At 37.1% G+C, this 22,167-nt stretch overlaps 1 protein-coding gene across 1 annotated transcript in view; it reads right to left on the reverse strand.

Moving 5' to 3' along the window:
• LOC130087267 (ephrin type-B receptor 1-B) overlaps window positions 1-22,167 on the reverse strand; it is a 280,806-nt gene that overhangs the window by 32,568 nt on the left and 226,071 nt on the right. The window contains exon 7 of the mRNA XM_056253524.1: window positions 3,087-3,249. Within this exon, the coding sequence (XP_056109499.1) occupies window positions 3,087-3,249 (163 nt within the window). The remainder of the gene's footprint in view (window positions 1-3,086; window positions 3,250-22,167) is intronic.

A 22,167-nucleotide genomic window follows, 5' to 3' on the forward strand; every position in this document is an offset into this window, starting at 1 on the left:
AGATTTGAAAAAAACCTTTACCTGCCCATAGACCCTCCCCTCAAGGAAATCAGGACAGAAGTGTTTGAAACAGGACAAAAGAGACTAAAATACCAGGTGTAAACTGGAATGTGTCTCCCTCCTCTACTTGTGAACCCAAAACGCATCTTAATACCAGGTGTAAACAGGGACTATATTTCACAATATTACTGTTTTTACTGTATATCTGATCAAATAAATGAAGCCTTGGTGAACAGAGACTTCTTTCAAAAACATTAAAACAATCTTACCGACCTTCTCTTTTGAACGGCATGTGACCTTCCAAAATATTTTTTCTTTGAACGAGGGTGTATTGAAACATTGCATATGTGTGACGGTGTAACTATGTGTGTCATAGCATACTATATTTTAACAATCGCACTGATGGTCGTTCTTAGCGTGCTGGCTAAATCCATAATGGCCAACAGGAAGTAGAGCAGTCTCTGTGAGCACTGGGCTTAAACACACCTCATTTAACAGAATCATTTCTTCATCATTACACCTGGCTGTCAAAACGAGAGAGCGAGAGGCTCCGGGGAGAGCATGTGTTGTGATTCTGGAGAAGGTGTGTGTGCGTGAGGTGGACTTCTCTCCCCTGTGATTGGTGCTAATTGTCGTAACGAATGTCGTGCCATGGCAGAATGCCAGTGGATGTACCCGTTAGCTGGCGAGGAGCGAACGCGGGCACTAATTACTTTAGTGAGTATGACGGCACGGAGACGCCTCCACACACGCACAGGAAGTTTTGTCTTCATCAGTGTGACATCACCGTTGTCTATCAGTATATTGTCTTAATTTGTTTAAGTGTGTAAATACTATTTGTCTGCACTGTGTGATGAACAGTATGTATATGTGTGAGTCTGTCTGTTTTTAGAGTAGATGTCTGTTTATGTATACTGACATAGGTAATTTAGTTGCCAACTTATGCATGTGTATTGCATGCTGGTGTGATTGGCATATTTTGTGTTCCAGTTTCAGGTGTTTGAAACTGAGGATACAGTTTACAGATACAGATATAAGTTGCAAATACACAAAACCAACACATGCATGCAGCAAATGACACATAAACACACAAACTATTCAACCATTCAAATCAGAATACACACACGCATGCAACAAACATGCAAAGCATGCATGCAACAAACACAATTAAGCCATGCACATACACAAACACGTGCAACAAACACAACAAAACTTGCAGTACATGCACAGATTGCACACAACAACTGAAACACAAATCAAAGACAAATCACACATGCAATATGCAAAACATAAACATACAAATCAACAATTAAAACCACATATACAAATCATGCACACACACACAAGCACGCAACAAACATGCAAATAAGCCATGCATGTTTTGAGTGTGTATTTTAAATGCTGATTTGCAAGTTTGTTGTCTTGACTGAATGAATGATTTGTGTGCTTATGTTCATTGTGTGTTTGTTGCATGTGTGTTGTGTGTATCCTGCATATCCTGTAGCTCAAACAGTAAAATATGATGCTGCTGAAGCAATGCCAAGGTCACAGGTTTAATACATTGAATGCAATGTAAGTGAGTTTGGATAAAAGTGTCTTTAAAATGCATGATTGCAGGTGTAAAGCCCAAGTGCATAAATTATAGTCAAGTAAGAGTATCACATTGTCTAACAACAGGGCCATGTTCACACATTAGACCTGTGTCTCTTTGTGTGTGTGTCCCAGATTGCCAGTGCAGTTCAGTTATATTTACACCAATGTGACAGCAAAGACAAGGAGGGTGTAAAAGATGAAGCCTAAAAAATGGATGTGCAAGTGAGCTGGACAGGTAAACTGTGTGTGTGTGTGTGTGGCTCCAGGAACTAGCCAGCTGCCTGGCGGATGTCTTTCTGTCCTGTAGAGTCCAGTCCCCCTTGGCATCCACAGTGTGTGTGTGTGTGTCTGTTTGTCCCTGGCACAGTCATCAGGCAGGATATGCTAGACTACAGATACAACGCCATTAATCAAACCCAAGAGAGAGACAGAGGTTAAGAGAGAGAGAGAGAGAGAGAGAGAGAGAGAGAGAGAGAGAGAGAGAGAGAGAGAGAGAGAGAGAGAGAGAGAGAGAGAGAGAGAGAGAGAGAGAGAGAGAGAGAGAGAGAGAGAGAGAGAGAGAGAGAGAGACTTTATGTTTCTTGTTGTTCATTTTAAAGTTTGAAATGGCCTAAATTTCCAAAGAACATCAACAAAACAGAAAAAGACTGGACTTGGAAAAAAAATGCACCCCAAATGAAACAAACTGAATTTTTCCTTTGTGTGTGTGTGTGTGTTTTCAGAACTAATAAATGAAATGAGCCCTAAGACACAATAAACACATCCACTCACTTCCACTGAGAGAGCGAGAGAGTGAAAAAACAGAGAGAAAGAGAGTGAAGAGAAGACTGTTAGAAAGAATGAGAAAGTTTGCTGGGATGAACCAATAAGACACAAAGCATGATAGATACAGACAGACAGACAGACAGACAGACAGACAGACAGACAGACAGATAGATAGATAGATAGATAGATAGATAGATAGATAGATAGATAGATAGATAGATAGATAGATAGATAGATAGATAGATAGATAGATAGATAGATAGATAGATAGATAGATAGATAGATAGATAGACAGACAGACAGACAGACAGACAGACGGATAGACGGACGGACGATGCACTAGTTTATGATCGAATCAGGAAATAAAATGTACAAGCATGGTTTTGCAGATCATAAGCAAACTTAAAACATTACACGTCACATCCTGATGTCACGTGTCTTTACGGGATCTTTACGGGATGTGTGTGAACACACGCACAGATTCCAGAAAATCACTGGCAGCGTGAATGAACCTAAATCAAATGAACCCGGGACAAATCCCAAGACACATTATCAGTGTGAAAGGGGCTAGTGAAGATCATACAAAAATATACTGAGCATAAAAAAATAGAATAGTGGAGCGTTTCTTTCGACACAACTCTAAAATAAAAATCTGCTCAAGGAATGAAATCACCCAGATCCAAAGAGCGCCTCCACACACACACACACACAGGCGTGGGGGTTCGTACCATCTGTGAGGCTTTGGAAGCACATTTTGCTGCTGTATTTTCCGAAACCAGCAACAGTCCTGGCTCGAACCTGCATCACATACATGGTGCCCGGCCGTAGTCCATCCACACGAGCCGTATTCGTCTGACTCCTCACCTGTGTGGAGTTCACCTCAGACAGCTCCTGAGAGTAGACAGAGAGAGATGTACACGTTTTTCAAACAGATTTCACACATTTGTTTCTCCCAGATAGCAATGAGACCAAATGGAGACCTTTGCTTAAGTCCATCACTTATCAGATGTTTCCCTTTAGAAAAAATACCCTAAAAATTGCATATTTGTCTCTTTTAGAGTTTTAGAAGAGATCTAAACAATGTCACAAACTGTACTCAGACGGTCTGCAATGATAGTCAGAGATCTCAATATAAGCTCAAATTATTATCATCAAAGTCCAAATTACCTTTTATCTACATTATTTAAACTGTATAGCTCTGTACACGTACTCAGTTCTCCAAAATTATTATAGGAGAAACATCTGAAATGACATTGATACCTAAAAGAAACGAAAACTGAGCTCTCTATTTAGGCTTGTGAGCTATAAAAATGGAACCTCTGGCTCTAAGCAATAACACTTTCCTTTTTTGAACGGGAGTTTAATAAAATGAGGCTCTTTGAACAGCCGCAGTCGAGCACTGATTCCATCAAAAAAAGGACATTTAGGAGCAGACGAGACAGTAATGTGTGTGAGTGAAAAGTGATGAGATTTCACTTTCTAAACTCCATCAACACCTCACCAAGAGAAAGTGTGTGTACTGTAAGTGTGTAGAGAGAGAAAGAGGTAGACTATAATTGGCCAAATAATTCATCCTGTTATCATAACTGTCTTTATCACATTCGAGCAGTGGACCAGGAGTCCCCTATTTTAACATTCAAAAGGAATTGTATCAAACTACTAACCGTTTCATCCCTACTTGTAACCCTCAGACTAGAGTGAGCTTGGCGACCCCTGGTAAACCTTTAGCGACCCCTAGTGGGGGTCAGGACTAATATATATATACTGTATATATATATATATATATATATATATATATATATATATATATATATATATATATATATATATACATACACACACACACATAGATGCCTCATTAGTGGCTGTTTCTATGGTCCGCAATACGCAAGCCATCCACCATATTGGAACAGTCGAAGCAAAAAATTCGAGACTAAATTGTCTGCAACCAAATTTAGACGCATGTATGATTATCTATATCTGCAATAGACTTCAGCAGATGATTTTGCTAATCTAACACAATACAACACGGCGAAGGCATTAGCTAACACGTCATTAAAAAAGTTGCCATAGTATAAAAACCTGTAAAATTGAGTTCATACATATTAAAACACAAGCCAACAAATTCTCACCTGTGAAAGGTTATCGCATTCCTTCAGGAATTTCAATCTCGGCGGTTTCACAACCAGAAGTGTCTGGTTGTCCTTTGAAGTATATGTCTATCATATACATATCTATGGTCCCAACCCCCAGCATTATGCCTGCTACAAACTCTGCAATTTGGGCAAACTCATAAGATCAATTCAAATCACACTGTACGACGTGGATCTAATAAACTTGGGTACGCCGTCGCCATGTATGTAGACTGTACCTTGATGACACCTATTGAATCGTAGGCTACAATGCAAGTTAAATATATAGTGCGGTTAGCAATGTATACATTTTTCCACAGCAGCTTTCAAGTCAACATGACCTCGAAATTGACCATTTAAGATCCAATCAATTTCTGATTGAAACAAATCTAATCCTTTCCTACATTGTTTCACGTTGAATACCTCAATTCATTTGAGAATACAATCACGTTATGGAAGTGAAATGTGTTGTAAACAGTGTTTCATGTTAACCTTAAAAACCAGCCTCCTTTATACTTCAAAAAAATAAGAAACCAGAAAGCTTCCTGTTAATTTGGAAGAGATGAAAGGCAAAGAGTAATTTGAGAAATATGGAAAAAGCTCAATAAAAGAAAGAAAACTTGCAGCACTACTTTTCACAGGACATAGAAGCTCATTCACCTGTCAGTTAATGTCTACTGATGCGGTTTCATTGGATTTTCGTTTGCACTCATCAGTCAGCTCAAATCAAAATGTGCCATGATATAAGACACTGAACCGATAAGAGTAAACCAGGATGAAATCTTGTGTGTGAAAATTAAATTAGACTGGTTCATTTCAACTATAGACGGTTATAAAATGCAACAAATAAGATTTATACTCTGATATTGATGATGTAATGCGTCACCTCAGTGTGTGCATCTGTTCAAAGTCTAAAATATACAGTATAATCCACTGGCAAGCAACGGCACTGGTTTAAACACAGTTATCACCCATAATCATCCCAAATTATTATTGAAAATGACTTAATTTTGTTATAAAAATCATAAAAAAACATTGTAAAAATCATAACTTTTTTTTAATCAACAGTTCAATCAATCATTGTAATTTTTACAACAGAGATGAATCAACACTGAACTTACTTAAACTTCAGTGACACTGTTTTCTTACCAAGGCTGCATTTATGTGATAAAAAAATAAATTAAGTAAAAATATTGTATTATATTATTATACAATTTTCTATTTTAATATATTTTCAAATGTAATTTATTTCTGTGATGCAAAGCTGAATTTTCAGCAACATTCAGCAAGTCTTCAGTGTCACATGATTCTTCAGAAATCATTCTAATATGCTGGTTTGCTGCTGAAGAAGCATTTCTTATTATTATCAATGTTGTAAACAGTTGTGCTGCTTAAAGGTGCAGTATGTAAGATTGACAGATAGCGGTTGAAATTTTCAAAGAAACGTGTATGTGAACTTAGCCTTTTTCCTAAATATCTGCAAACATATTATGGGATTTGTATGCTTTAGAACAGTCAAAAATTACAAACAGCACCTTTAACAAGTTTGAGTCTTTCTTAGATGAATAGAAAGTTCAAAAGAACAGCATTTATTTGAAATAAAAATATGTTGTAACTTAATAAACATCTTTACTGTTGCTTTTGATCAATTTAAAGCATCCTTACGGAATAAATAAATAAACCTTTTGAATGGTAGTCCCTCCATTAGCTTCCCGAATACTGTTATGATCTATATGTCACATTTTTTTTCTGTGTCTGTTTTGTCAGTTTCTTTTTACTTTGTTCTGTGTTTGTGCTGTGGGCGAAAGCAAAAAAAGTGCCAAAATGAAACAGAATTTCGGGAGTGAGAAAAAGGAGACCGATTTAGTAAAGACTCTCAGATGCAGAAAAGCAAGACTTGCTGCAACATTCAATTTAGTTTTCAAGGTCTCATCAAAATTCACAGCAGCACGACGCTGAAAGCCCACGCTACACACGAAAAGCCCCACTGTGATGGCCGAAGGCGAAATCTGTTTCTTAACAACTGCAACATAATAACAATAATCAAGGGGAAAAATAACAGTGATATTAATAATTGAGGTTCATATCGTGTATGAGTGACATGTGAAGGGGCAGGAGGTTTTGGTGTGTTGTCAGTAATTTACCAAACAAGACGGTATGTCTAAATATGTGTCATCCTCACGGTGGTGAATGAGCAGAAATGAAAAGAGTCCGCACCTGACATCATCCTAGCCATAAAACACACATGAAGTGCACTAGAGCGTTGACATACTGTATAAATAATGAAGGACACTCACAAACACCATCATGACCTCACCACTGGGCCATCAATAAATAAGAACAGCTAGTGTCATTTAGGCCATCCAAAGAACAATTGTGTGTGTGTGTGTGTGTGTGACGCATCCTTTTTTAAAGGAATGTTGTCATCATTTACTCAACCTCAAGTCATTCCAAACCTGTATGACTTACTTTCTTTTTGTTGACTGATTATTTATTCTAAACTGTTCCATACAATGAAAGTAAAAAGGGATGGATGCTGTCAACTCATAAAACATCACTATAAAAGAAGTGACTAGTGCACAATACAAGTATTATATTATAATACTATATATTATATTAAGCTTGTGAGTATTCTGAAGTCAAATGACAAATTTGTGTTAGGAACAGACTGAAATTTCAATCAATATTTGCTGAATTACAAGATTTTGTGGGTGAACTAGCCCCTATTATGCTTTTTCGAAGATTACCTTTCATGTAGTGTGTTAAAGTTCTGCAAAGTATTGAATATCAAAGTGCACGATAAATGGAGGTATTGTCTTCAAAAAAATAAAGAACTGATTCTGATCTGCCTGTAAGCGGTAGACCAAATCACAACAGACTGGGTCATCTGACCAATCAGAGCAGAGTAGGCTCTCGGAAAGAAGGGGTTTAGAGAGACCAAATCCTTGATCGAATAGTTTCAGAAACTGAGATGAAGAAGAAGAGATGAACCTGCAATGTATATTGTGAGAAAGATTAAATGTTTTTAGACCTTGGATGCATGTAAACCGACTGTAGGAGACCTTCAGATCTAAAATGGGAGCCTTTAAAACAACATAATAAGGGCACTTTAAAAGCAGAAACCGTTAATAGTGAAAAAATAGTGTTTCCACCTTAATTTGCATACCCCATTACCTCTGGCGGTTTATTAACCCTTTAAATGCTTTGCGACAGATCACAATCTGCCTTAAAACCTGTCAGAAACACTGCTGTTCTGGAGATTAACAAACCGCAGTGCTGAGTGACACAAATTACCACAATTTAAAAATAAATAAATAACCAACAGCTCTTCATAATGAGCAGAACAAACGATCTCCGATTCTGTTTTGTGATTTCTTAAAGACTCTCACGTCTTATCAAGGATGCCTTTGATTGTGGCCAAACAAATTCATCTGAAAGAAACGGCAAAATTTACCATGTGAATATGTTCAGAATCAAATACTAGCATACTACTTATTGCACACTGCTCTTAGAACACGGTATGCTTCCCCTGGACATTCAAAAATACTATGGGAAACAGTATGCAAGCGATTATATTGTACTATAGCATGCCAAATTGTTGTATGATTTGATCAAGTTACATGCTTTAAGCAAAATGTTCATTAATAACAATATGATTTAAAAACGATTCATAATATTTTATTCTTAAAATATGAAAATCAGTTTAACCCTCTGGGGACCAGAGTGTTTTTGGGGCCCTTGGGATGTTTTGACATGCACTGACATTTGTGCTTTTTTCAGTTATTTATAAACATGTTAATGGGAAAGGTGTAAATTCACTCTATATAGCACAAACTTGGCTACCATGATATCTGAGCAACATGTATGTACATGTTTGTATTTTTAATAGAATAATGTTTATGCGTGGTTATTGAAAAAAAATAAAAATGAAAGTTGCTGAAATAAGACCACAAAACACATATTGATTATTTCTTCACAAGACTTTTGAAAATTGTATCACATAGCCTAGAATATTTGCTCCAAAACTATGTGAGAATCATCCTGACTACTCATTCAGATAAGTCAATAAAGTCTTTTACATTTTTAATGACGTGTTTTGTTTGAGAAAGCTTTATGCAGGAGGCGTGATCTCTCATTAATATGTGTGGCATTCCACACCTGAGAAAGACAAAGACCCTCCCCATAATGGCCCTATTAGGTGCTATCAGGCCCTATCATTACAGGAGCCTTGCACAAAGAATGAGGAGATTTAAAAAAGAATGGCTTTTAGATTGTTTGGATTTATATAAGGAAAATACAGGGTGCATACGTCTGGACACTTCTATCACACACCCTTCACCATATACACTCACCAGCCACTTTATTAGGTACACCTGTCCAACTGCTCGTTAACACTTAATTTCTAAGCAGCCAATCACATGGCGGCAACTCAGTGCATTTAGGCATGTAGACATGGTCAAGACAATCTCCTGCAGTTCAAACCGAGCATCAGTATGGGGAAGAAAGTTGATTTGAGTGACTTTGAACGTGGCATGATTGTTGGTGCCAGAAGGGCTGGTCTGAGTATTTCAGAAACTGCTAATCTACTGGGATTTTCACGCACAACCATCTCTAGGGTTTACAGAGAATGGTCCGAAAAAGAAAAAACATCCAGTGAGCGGCAGTTCTGTGGGCGGAAATGCCTTGTTGATGCCAGAGGTCAGAGGAGAATGGCCAGACTGGTTCGAGCTGATAGAAGGGCAACAGTGACTGAAATAACCACTCGTTACAACCGAGGTATGCAGCAAAGCATTTGTGAAGCCACAACACGCACAACCTTGAGGCGGATGGGCTACAACAGCAGAAGACTCCACCGGGTACCACTCATCTCCACTACAAATAGGAAAAAGAGGCTACAATTTGCAAGAGCTCACCAAAATTGAACAGTTGAAGACTGGAAAAATGTTGCCTGGTCTGAAGAGTCTCGATTTCTGTTGAGACATTCAGATGTTAGAGTCAGAATTTGGCGTAAACAGAATGAGAACATGGAACCATCATGCCTTGTTACCACTGTGCAGGCTGGTGGTGGTGGTGTAATGGTGTGGGGGATGTTTTCCTGGCACACTTTAGGCCCCTTAGTGCCAATTGGGCATCGTTTAAATGCCACGGCCTACCTGAGCATTGTTTCTGACCATGTCCATCCCTTTATGGCCACCATGTACCCATCCTCTGATGGCTACTTCCACCATGTCACAAAGCTCTAATCATTTCAAATTGGTTTCTTGAACATGACAATGAGTTCACTGTACTAAAATGGCCTCCACAGTCACCAGATCTCAACCCAATAGAGCATCTTTGGGATGTGGTGGAACGGGAGATTCGCATCATGGATGTGCAGCCGACAAATCTGCGGCAACTGTGTGATGCCATCATGTCAATATGGACCAAACTCCCTGAGGAATGCTTCCAGCACCTTGTTGAATCTATGCCACGAAGAATTGAGGCAGTTCTGAAGGCAAAAGGGGGTCCAACCCGTTACTAGCATGGGGTACCTAATAAAGTGGCCGGTGAGTGTAGACATGGTTTTATTTCAGTTCAAAGTTCAAAGTTAGAGTTGGAAACATCTTGAAAAGAAAATTGTCTTTCTCCATAAATGTCTTAGTTTGATCATACATATTTCAAAGTTGAGGATTCATTATTTTGATATAGCTTGAACAAACACTATAACATCTTAGTTGATTAGTTTATTGACAAAACATACTATATATTTAACATATGAGCAGAAACTCCTAAAAAAAGCTTATTTGATGTCTATTTTAGAGTAAAAACTTTATCCAAAACGAGTCAACGAAATGTTGTCTGTTATTTAGTCTGTAACAGTGCGTATCTGTGCGTTCATTCATTCATTCATTCACACACACACACACACAAACATGATTCACATTTAACAGTATGCTATTTTTCCGTTTACAGACACTACGTTATTCTATATCGCGATTAGAACAAAAAACACTTACTTCTCAGCTGAATCTGTTCATCCTCGAAGTGAAAATAAACCCAGTGGTAAATGTCCCAGGATTGTTCCTCATATAGCCGCGCAAGACGACAGTAGATTAATCTGACTAAAAAATTATGTGTGTTTTCAGAGTTTATGGGCGTTAACGCGTCTCAATGTGTTGCTTCACATATTTGCGTTTGAATAGCGCGTGCTCTCCGTGGGCGTGTCACATTACCAGAGATAATCAGCTGAGAGAACGATAATGAGACGGGCTGACACGTCTCTCTTTTTATATAGATGACATAAACGGAGAATAATAATTTTAGTTTTGAATCGGATCATTTAAAAGTACAAACTCAAATGATTTAAAAGATATATTGCTTATGGCTGGGTGAATAGTATTAGCTGAGTTGTGTTGAAGATTAGAGACGTGCTCCAGAAAAAAAGTTCACGGTGACCGAGAGGCAGAACGCACACCCTGTTTATTTTCTTTATTTTACAAAAGCACAATATTTTATTTCGATTGTATGTGGGCACATAAAAAAGTAGACATTTAACAGATTATTTTCTCATATTTCTTAACTCTATATGAACAGAAATGATGGTAGTACTTTAAGTCTATTTTTCTGCTATGTGAAAAAAAACGAGCAAAACGCGCCGGCGCGTTTCTGGTCCCCAGAGGGTTAATTCTACTTTCTACTCTATTTACATTTTATAATTATTTTGCATTATTTTTTTTTGAAAGTGTTTAATCACATGAAACTATTCTGTTATTTTATTTTGCACCTAATTTTGAGTATACAAATCAATTCTTAACTGTTGGCATTCTGACCAATAATGAAAATGAGATCATTGTTAAAAATCAGTTGCTCTTGATTTGCTCATACTTCAAAATTAGTAAGCATAATATGGTAGTGCTATTCTGAAGAGCTTTACATGTTGATCTGGCTACTCTTCGCCCCGGCAGTGAAACCCCCTCAGGGGGCGGCCCACTCCCGCTGTCAGTCAAATGGGGATTATGGGAAGTCCCTCCCCACTTCTAGCACCTCAAGATGGTGTGGAAAGTGGGAGGGGCTTGTGGCAGGCAGCCAATAGGAGCGGCTGCCAAGGCAGACAGACACGGCTCTCAGCAGGTCCTCAGTGAGCAGTGGGACTGTTTTGGCAGTAGGCAGGTGTCACCGCCATAGACCAGCAAAGCAATCTGTCCTGCTGAAGGGAGTTGCCTGTCTTACACACACACACACGATCACACAAACAGGGGGACGGGGCTGGTGTCAAATCAGTCCTTCTGTTAATGGACCGTGGACCGCATACACACACGCCATCTCAAACATCCTCCAGTGAACATGGCACGGCTGGCAGTGGCAAAGTGCCACTTCCCCCAACTGGGTGGCACATGCCATCTCTGCTCGCAGGATGGCAATACCACCTGGTAAGACCTTTGAAACACAAAGGCAGTACTGGGGAACATTACTTTTAAAATAATATATTTGCATAAGCTGCTAAAGCTGTGTAGAGAATCACAAATTCAATTATAAATTCAATTCTGATTCATAGGGGTATATTTCAATATGTACTCTTCCTGCTATCATTTTTTTGCTATAATCAAATTGCTATAAATTTTACAGATAATTAAAAAACATAACATTTTGATGTAGAGACACTAAAATAGTGTTTTTTAATTGTAAAACATACTCCAATATTCTTTGTTTTTTTTACAAAATGTTTAACTGTACATTTCTTTTAGTATGCAGCCTGCTAGAGATGTTTTTGCTGTTATTTTTATGATGTTATCTTTTTATTGCATACAAGTCAATGCACACATCCACATCGGTTTCACTTTCTCGATGGCGATCCGGCACCTTCCAAAGTGGTACAGTAAGACAAAACTTATTTTGGATTTATTTTGTATTCAAATAAAACATACAATTTACATTCTAAATACATTTCATATAGAGCTGCACGATTCTGAATAAATTGAGGATCAAGATTTATTTATTTTTTGTTTCAAACAGATCACGATTCTCCCACGATTATGTTTAGTTGAACAGACAACAGGACATAATAACATGTAATTCACATGTTTCTGGCAAAATTCATGGTTCAGTTAATTGCAGCTGTCTATTTAAAAATGTTTAATTATTTTGAAAGAATAATTTAAAAAACATTGGTTTGAATAAATGATATAATTACTCACTCGTAAATACTTCACTTGTTTCATTTATGGATGAATAAGCGTTTTTGAACGAATCTCGATAAACGATTAAATGACAAATACATTTTTTAACAGTCACTTGTCGCCACCTAGCGGTGTAGAAAATTTAATCGATACAATCATTATTTGAAGAAGCAAGTTAGGCTACTTTCAAAAGGTGATTTGCTCTAGTTTGATCGCTACCGTAGACATCAGTGTTTATATCTGAACTATCTATACAGCGGCAGCGCAAACACAGATTTGATTGTTCCAATGTGATTCTGTCAAAGGTTTAACAGACACCGGCGAATCGTTGTCGATCGCGTGGGTGTTTGAATCGAGATTAATCGTGCAGTTCTAATTTCATTTAAAAAATAATAATATCTAATTTCAAATTATTATTATTTTATTCAAAATAAACAAAAGAGCCCAAACTACACAGTTAATAAGCATACTTCCAGGGAGTCCTGTGCCAGCCGAGAAAATGCCATAATGATGAATGAGAATGCTTACAGATAGGTATTATAGACCTCATTGGTTACCTGGATCACTGATTTTGAGATTCTTTCTATGGATCAGACTGGCACTGTATGTGTTGAGCTATGGGTTCAACTCTGTATTCAGCACAGCACAGAGATCGCTGAGATTGAATTCATTCAGCTGAAACAAAACCTTGTATTGGCCTTGTGTATGGTTTCATATCTTTTTAATAACAGCATCGCTTTCCAACTGACTGCTGGGTTACACTTCCTGCTACACGTGCTGCATAATGCTGACAGATTCAAAGTAATATTTAGCTACAATCAAATTCAATTTCAAAATATGAACTTAAGTTATCATATGATGTGGCGAATCTACTGATTATAATTATTAATTTGCTGATGTGACAAAATAAGATTAAAAAAAAAAACTTTAGTCATGGATTAAAAAAAACATAACCATCATTTTGTTGAGAAGCACTCTAGTTCCCTTTCAAGCGAGAACGTCAGACATAGTCACAACTACGGGACGTGGGACGTATTGTTGCATCAAATAATAATTTGAAAACTATAACGTGAGCAGTCTAGTTTTGTCGCGACTAGCTCACTTCCATTATAAATCAACAAATCTGTTTACAAAGTGTTTGTAGGATTGTGAGGGATGCAGCTGTGCGTGTCGCTCGCTCTCGGTATAGACGGAGTGTCTACAGATAAGACAGAGAGAGAAGTGGCAGCAAGCACAGGAGAATCACAAAGTGCTGTAGGCAGAGATCAAACAGCGTACGTGGGCTTTTATGCATTATGATTTTGCCGTGCGTGGGCTTGTTATTATGGAGCGTTCTATTAGAGAAATGTAATATTGTAGTATTGTTTATGAAGACTAATGTTGGCATGTTAACTGAGAGACATTCTGAATGAAGCATAATGTATTTTTAAAGATGCCAATATGAGATGACTCATAATTCTCTACCTCTGGGCTAAAACCAGCAAGCCTGAAACCAAACACACACACACACACACACATACACACACACGCATTAATTCCATTTTTATTGCAGTTAATGGAGGCCCTGACCTTTTAAAAGCAAGTTATCTTCTGTGTCATGAAACTCTGAGAGACAGAGATCAGACAGAGAGAGAAAGAGAGAGAGAGAGAAAGGCAGAGAAAGAGATCCCAATTAAAATTTAGCTGAAAATATTAGTATCAAATATTAGATTGAGCAAATTGCCCTCTATGGCAGTGGGGTGTGGAGACAACTGACAAATCCAAATCAAGAATTCATAAAATGAGGGAAAACTTCCAACTGAGACCCTGCATGCAGAACTATGTAAAGAAACATCCTACAAGGATACGGCTCACAGCGACTAATGCATGCCGGGAAGAATTAGGCACAATATCCAGTAATTACAAAAGGGCAATGAAATTCTGGAATCATCTCAAATTCAGTGACCCTCACTAATACCATTATAAGTGCAATACCAAGAGCTGAGCAAAGAAAACAATCCCTTCTCTCAACTGGTCTAGAGCATCTACTTGCCCTCATCACACTGATGCTCTGAACCAGAACAATACTGACAAACTTATTCAATTAAACCAAATTACAGCACAAATGAAACACAATCACATCACTCATTGGGAAACCCAAACACAACAACAAAGTAAAATGCAATCCTGTTTGGGCCTATAGAGAGAATAAGCCATGGCAGACCATCTGACTGAGAGCCACCTTGACCAGGCACAGACTCAGTGGACACAAGCTCTGAACAGAGACAGGGGAACATGGCTGCCGCAGGGACAGAGGTCGAGTCCAAAATCAAGACAAGAGCTGCACTTTATAACAGAACGCACACAATACAAAGATATCCGGACAATGTTCTATCGAAAAATGAAGTGCATACACCACACTTTGAAACACTATCAAACAATGAAAAACGGTCCTTCCTATTAGGAGAACTCAAGGACTGGTGTGTGTTAGCAGCACAATAGTGTCTGCCGCAATATAAGAGAGTGAATGATCTTGATGTTTCCCTCATCTGTAGCTAAACTGTATATCTTGTATTACTTCTTTATTCTGTTATTTAATCGCATTTCCTCATTTGATTCTATTTCACTTTATTTAATTGTGCACTAACATGTTTTTGTACTTTACATTGCAGACATGTAGCACGCAGCCTAGCTGCCATTGCTTTGGCAATGCAAACGTACAGATTCTGTCATGCCAATTAAGCAGACTTAAATTAAAACTGAGAGCGAGACAGAGCGTGGTGAAGAAGGGATTGTAATTAGACTTCAATTAAAGGTTACCTGTCACATCTGAGACATGAAAATGATGTCTTTCTTTCATTCTTCATTACTTTTCCAACGCTATTTTTTTTTCACTCATTCATAAAACACACTAAATTGTAACAATTTAAGTAACAACTAGAGCTGTCAATCAATGAAAAATTTTCAGCAAATCACTTAAATGCTATGGCAATTATCTAACCAATCAAATCAGACGCAATTAATCACGTCAAAACATTTCTGAAAATTAATATAATGCATTAATAAAAAAGACATTACGTTATAGTGACAAATGAGCAAATCATTTAATAGATATAACAAAAAGTGACTTTATACAGTACACCAATACACTGTATTAGGGTACATGATTAAGTGTTTTTATTTATTTACATATATGCACTAAATTAACACACTAAATTAATAGAAAATAGATTTATGAACAATGCATGAGTAAATTCCCTCTGCTGGTGCTCCTTGAATGCAATTTAAGGCTTACATACATTTCTAAGGCCTCTAAATTATAAACTGATCAAAACTTTGCAGAAAAACCTGTTGTACACAATCTTGAATCAAGATAAACAATGACTGGACTGAAGCATCCATACATTTTTAGAAAAAAACATGTTATAAGTATCAAATGACAGCACAAACAGGCTTTTGAGGAATGTTTATTTGCACATCTCTCAATTATTGTATTGTATTGCATATGTTAAACCCTAACTACAGAGCTCTGATCATATAACTAAGTATTTTAATATCATCTTACTTACTGGAAGATACAGTGACAAATGATATTTATATGCATTTTTATGATCTATCAGAATTGCATCATCTGATCTATCAAATATACTCAACAAAAATGCATATGCAACTTTTTTCTTTTTTTTTGTCAAAAGGTTCAATAAACTTCCAAATAAACAGTCCAATAAAATGTTAAAAAATATTTTTTTTCCTATGTGAGGCTTTACATAGTTTCTGTGAAACTTTATGTGAAAAAATGTCTTTTGAAGTAACGAGTCAAACAATTGCAGCCAATGTACATCTCTGCTTCAACTGTTCACCTGCCGGCAGGTCTTCTGAGTTTGACACACAACCCTCCGTCGGATCAGATTTACACTCCAGCAACAGTTTTTGCTCACCGCGTGAGGGCTAAAGCTGAGGTTTGCACAGGGGTTGGCTGTGACCCGTAGCTTTCAGATTCCCAGTAGAGATGCCCTGGGTGAGATGTAAGTGCATGCAGGTGCCTGATCTCAAAGCGTTCAGGGTTACAGAGCTGGAAGTTTTACTGCAGTAAATAAACCACATGATGGCGTTAGTGGAAATGTCTCTTCCAAGAGGCTTTTAGAGAGTGTTTTATGCAAGCGATGATTTTAATAGCCTAGTCACATTCGCCTAATGGCAGAACTCGGATACAGGCATTTTTATGACATTGCAACTTACCATCCCATATCTGTTTGTAAATGCCGGACAGGGTCGCGGAGTTCAGCATAGCTGATTTTAGATCTCTCGGGCTTCATATTACCGGAGCACATCACAGCATTTAGGGGAGCACAGGAAATGTGGCGGCACTGGGCCAGACTTCAGCAGTTCTCCATTAGCCTTGATGATTGAGGTTAGAAACTCACGAACCCTTGCGCCAGAAAACCAGCACTACATCTATAAGGGTCCAGGTAGTTATCTCACCCAGTATGGGAGATGCAGCGTAGCCTTCTGCGTTACTGGAAGTGACAGCTTCTGCTGGTAATTGACAGCTAAGTTGTGGCAGCCTGCAGCTCTTTTGAAGGGAGTTGGGAAGTTCTGTGGAGAGTCTCGGCAAAGGTGAGAAACTGAAGCCCCTCCAGCAGTGAGCAAGTACAGCCACAAAAAGTTCGAGTGGAGAGGTTTGTTTAGACTGGTGCTTCTCAGAAGGTTTCGCTTCACATTTACATTTGACATTGGACATCAAGATGGCATTTTTAAAGTTTAATGTAGTCTGGTTTCTATTTTGTTTAATCGTGCATCATTTTGATTATGGTTTCTGTTGCTGTTTTTCTATTATGATTAGGATTAGGATTAATAATAATAGTACAATTTAATAATTATTATTAATACTAATTATTAATAATAATAATAATTTCATTTAAAATATTGATATAATTAAAACAATATAATACTACAATAATAATATTACAATACTGTTGATAAATCTATTTAAAAATATGTAAAGCATTCTCCTGTAGTATATACAGTATATATATATATATATATATATATATATATATATGGGCCATTCTACAGAACTGGTGCAAACTTCTGTCCCACAACCAAAAAACACATTTAAAAATCTTAGATGTTTACTAAGATCCTTCTATTATCTATCGATACCAACAATGATATGTACAATATCAGTAAGCTTAATTAATATAAAATCATCATTTATTCGGTACTTTCAGTTGGGAGGTGGCTGTCCCGAACCCTAACCCCTAAATTTCAACGTATGGAAATTATTTTGAATTAATTTTTGCGATTTTTTATCAATTGTTGTTTTTAACAATATCTTTTTGAAAGATATTTATATTTTCTTTGTAAATCATGAAATTTCATGTAAAAAAATGTGTCCCACGTTTTCATGTCACTACCGGAACAGTGTATGTTTTAGTCCATTGGCTGAGACTGATTTTGAATACACCCCTACATTTTTGATCAGGAAATATTCCCGTGTCCCTCTCTTTCATAGCTACATAAGATAGGGGCCATCATTTTGAGGTAAATGTGTTCAAAAGTCTGAAAATCTGTGTGTAACTTTAAGGAACGTCAGTATTAAACACCTTTTTCTGCAATTAAGCAAACTTTTTTGGGTGTTATTCCATAAAATGTAGTTTTTATGTGTGTACAACTGTTCAGAAATGTGCTAGGTAACCATGTGCTGATTAGCATTTTTAAGCTAGGCTCAGAACTATCTCAAATTGTCACTATCGAAACAGTCATGTTTCTATCATTAGCATTTTAGTAGTGTTTTAGTATGAGAGTTAAAATTATGTAATTTGATACGGGATGTTTTGTCAAAAGTATTTGGAATGATCAACTAAGATGTTATGAAGGTGTTTGGTTCAATGTATATTCAAATGAATGAATCCTTAAGAAATCAGTATGATTAACTTTATGCCTTTTACAAAGAAAGATTAGATTAAAAATACAACAAATCTCATAAATTACACTTGAAATATTGTTAAAATTGTAATTGTTATTGATTTACCTGTGAACACTTTTTAATAAAATAGCAAATAAAATATATTTAAAAGGTAGATGTAAACAAAATCTTAATAGGTCAATATAACTCTTCGTATTAAATTATATAATCATTGTGCTTTGGTAGTGACAAATTTGGGGTGGAAAACTATTCCAAAAGTTTCGAGAGAAGTAACTGCACAGAAAATTGTACCTTGGATATTATACAATTTGCATACATTAAAAAAGTGGAAAAATACGTTATTTTCAAGACGTTTCAAGCTTTGAACCAATTCTTTTGAATGGCCCATATATTTATATACTGTATATATATATATATATATATATATATATATATATATATATATATATATATATATATATATATATATATATATATATATATATGCCTCAATAAACTCCTAATTACTGCTTATTAATAGTTAGTAAGGTAGTTGTTAAGTTTAGGTGTTGGGTAGGATTAAGGGATGTGGAATATCGTCATGCAGACAAACAATTAATATATGCTTTATAAGTACTAATAAACAGCCGATATCCTATATGCATGCATGCTAATAAGCAACTTTAGTTAATAATGAGAATTGGACCCTAAACAAAAGTGTTACCTTATTATTATTATTAATTTGATTAAAATATAATTGAAGAATCTATAATAGTATATATATATATATACACTCACCGGCCACTTTATTAGGTACACCTGTCCAACTGCTCGTTAACACTTAATTTCTAAGCAGCCAATCACATGGCGGCAACTCAGTGCATTTAGGCATGTAGACATGGTCAAGACAATCTCCTGCAGTTCAAACCAAGCATCAGTATGGGGAAGAAAGTTGATTTGAGTGACTTTGAACGTGGCATGATTGTTGGTGCCAGAAGGGCTGGTCTGAGTATTTCAGAAACTGCTAATCTACTGGGATTTTCACGCACAACCATCTCTAGGGTTTACAGAGAATGGTCCGAAAAAGAAAAAACATCCAGTGAGCGGCAGTTCTGTGGGCGGAAATGCCTTGTTGATGCCAGAGGTCAGAGGAGAATGGCCAGACTGGTTCGAGCTGATAGAAGGGCAACAGTGACTGAAATAACCACTCGTTACAACCGAGGTATGCAGCAAAGCATTTGTGAAGCCACAACACGCACAACCTTGAGGCGGATGGGCTACAACAGCAGAAGACTCCACCGGGTACCACTCATCTCCACTACAAATAGGAAAAAGAGGCTACAATTTGCAAGAGCTCACCAAAATTGAACAGTTGAAGACTGGAAAAATGTTGCCTGGTCTGATGAGTCTCGATTTCTGTTGAGACATTCAGATGTTAGAGTCAGAATTTGGCGTAAACAGAATGAGAACATGGAACCATCATGCCTTGTTACCACTGTGCAGGCTGGTGGTGGTGGTGTAATGGTGTGGGGGATGTTTTCCTGGCACACTTTAGGCCCCTTAGTGCCAATTGGGCATCGTTTAAATGCCACGGCCTACCTGAGCATTGTTTCTGACCATGTCCATCTCTTTATGGCCACCATGTACCCATCCTCTGATGGCTACTTCCACCATGTCACAAAGCTCTAATCATTTCAAATTGGTTTCTTGAACATGACAATGAGTTCACTGTACTAAAATGGCCTCCACAGTCACCAGATCTCAACCCAATAGAGCATCTTTGGGATGTGGTGGAACGGGAGATTCGCATCATGGATGTGCAGCCGACAAATCTGCGGCAACTGTGTGATGCCATCATGTCAATATGGACCAAACTCCCTGAGGAATGCTTCCAGCACCTTGTTGAATCTATGCCACGAAGAATTGAGGCAGTTCTGAAGGCAAAAGGGGGTCCAACCCGTTACTAGCATGGGGTACCTAATAAAGTGGCCGGTGAGTGTATATATATATATAAGCATTCTCTTTTCTTCAAAATATTAATATTGACATGCAACAGAAAAAAAAAAAGCCAGACTAACATTAAACATTCAAATATGATTTTGTGTTGGGTCGCCACTTGATGTCAGTGTATTATATTGTATATTGTAAACATTTATTTTGATAACATTAATTACATGAATTACTTATTTAATATTTTACATTTAATTATTTTACATACAAATATTTTAACGCTAAATATTTGTTGGTTTCTCCAGTCCGTGACCCCATCAGAAAAGATCTGTGTTCAATGTTTGGGTTGTGACCCACCAGTTGGGAAACACTGGTTTAGATTAGACATATTTACAGTATGAAAACTGATAACCGGCTGAGTTACTAGAAGATAATGAGAATTGTCGCAACCAGTAAGCTTGTTGGACCTTTAGGCAAGAGAAGCAAGTACAGAACATGTTTGCAGAATTGATACAACCAAATTTCAAATTCCGAGTCCCTGTGCATGTACAGTATAACGTTACATGGATTTTATTTGCGAAGTCTAAACCAAGTCACGCACGTTGATGTGGGCTTTGCGGCTGCTTAGAACACGATACAAGATAATCACATACAGCTGTGAAACTAGATCACGTGTGATGCAAACTGAGTAACAGGACGGCTTCTATTAGAGCTGAAACTTTAAATCTTACCCACAGTTCTCTCCTGCAGCATGTGCCGTCACATTTTTATATTTCTGCTGATTTAGCCACCGAATTTGATCTCATGCCTGAAAAAATGGACTCAGGTTGTCACGGTGGCTTGGAGAATAAGCATCTGCCAGTCCTGCTGTCAAGCCAACCGTAAAAAGACCCTCGAGCGGAATTGCGCTGATCTCATCTTGACGGATGCAGTGCAAGGAGATCGACTGGAGCTAGAATAATCTATTCACACATATGACTCCTTCACCAGGTGCTCTATTTCATTATTTATAATCCGACAGATGACTGCATTCCTCGTCCTTTTAAAAAAAACAAAAACTGGCTTTGTAGATTTAAAGTTGAAGTGTGTCATTTCTAAACCATTAACTTAATTTGCAAATATAGTGATTCTTGGTTGGTGAACTGGTTACTTCATCTTCTATTCGTAACTATAAAATAATATTTTATATTAGATGTTTAACATCAGCATATTATAATGATTTTTAAAGGATCATGTGACACTGAAGACTGGAGGAATGATGCTGAATATGCAGCTTTGTCATCACAGGAGTTAAAACTATATTAAATTAGAAAACAGTTTCTTTAAATTGTAATATTTCACAATATTAGTGTTTTACTGTATTTTTTATCAATTAAAGTTTTGTATAGGTAGTGAATATACTTCTATTGGGGAAAGTTACTATAAAAGTAATGTGTTATAATAGGCGCTATTCCCTTAAAGTAACTAGTTGTGTTACTTAGTTACTTTTTAAGGAAAGATAACTTCAAAGTATGTTACGTTTGCATTACTCTTTCTCACCTGGGCTGGGCTTGAGGTCTACTTTTGACAAATGTAAAAGCCCTTTCACACAAAAAGTTAAATGAATAAGCCTCAGGCTGAAGGTTTTTAACTGAAAAAGTAACTCAGGTATTTTGTTGTAACTTTACTTGAAACTTGAAAAGGT

The sequence above is a fragment of the Rhinichthys klamathensis genome, unplaced genomic scaffold, assembly GCF_029890125.1.
Source record: "Rhinichthys klamathensis goyatoka isolate OS25496 unplaced genomic scaffold, OSU_Roscu_1.1 h1tg000105l_1, whole genome shotgun sequence".
NCBI classification, from domain to species: domain Eukaryota; kingdom Metazoa; phylum Chordata; class Actinopteri; order Cypriniformes; family Leuciscidae; genus Rhinichthys; species Rhinichthys klamathensis.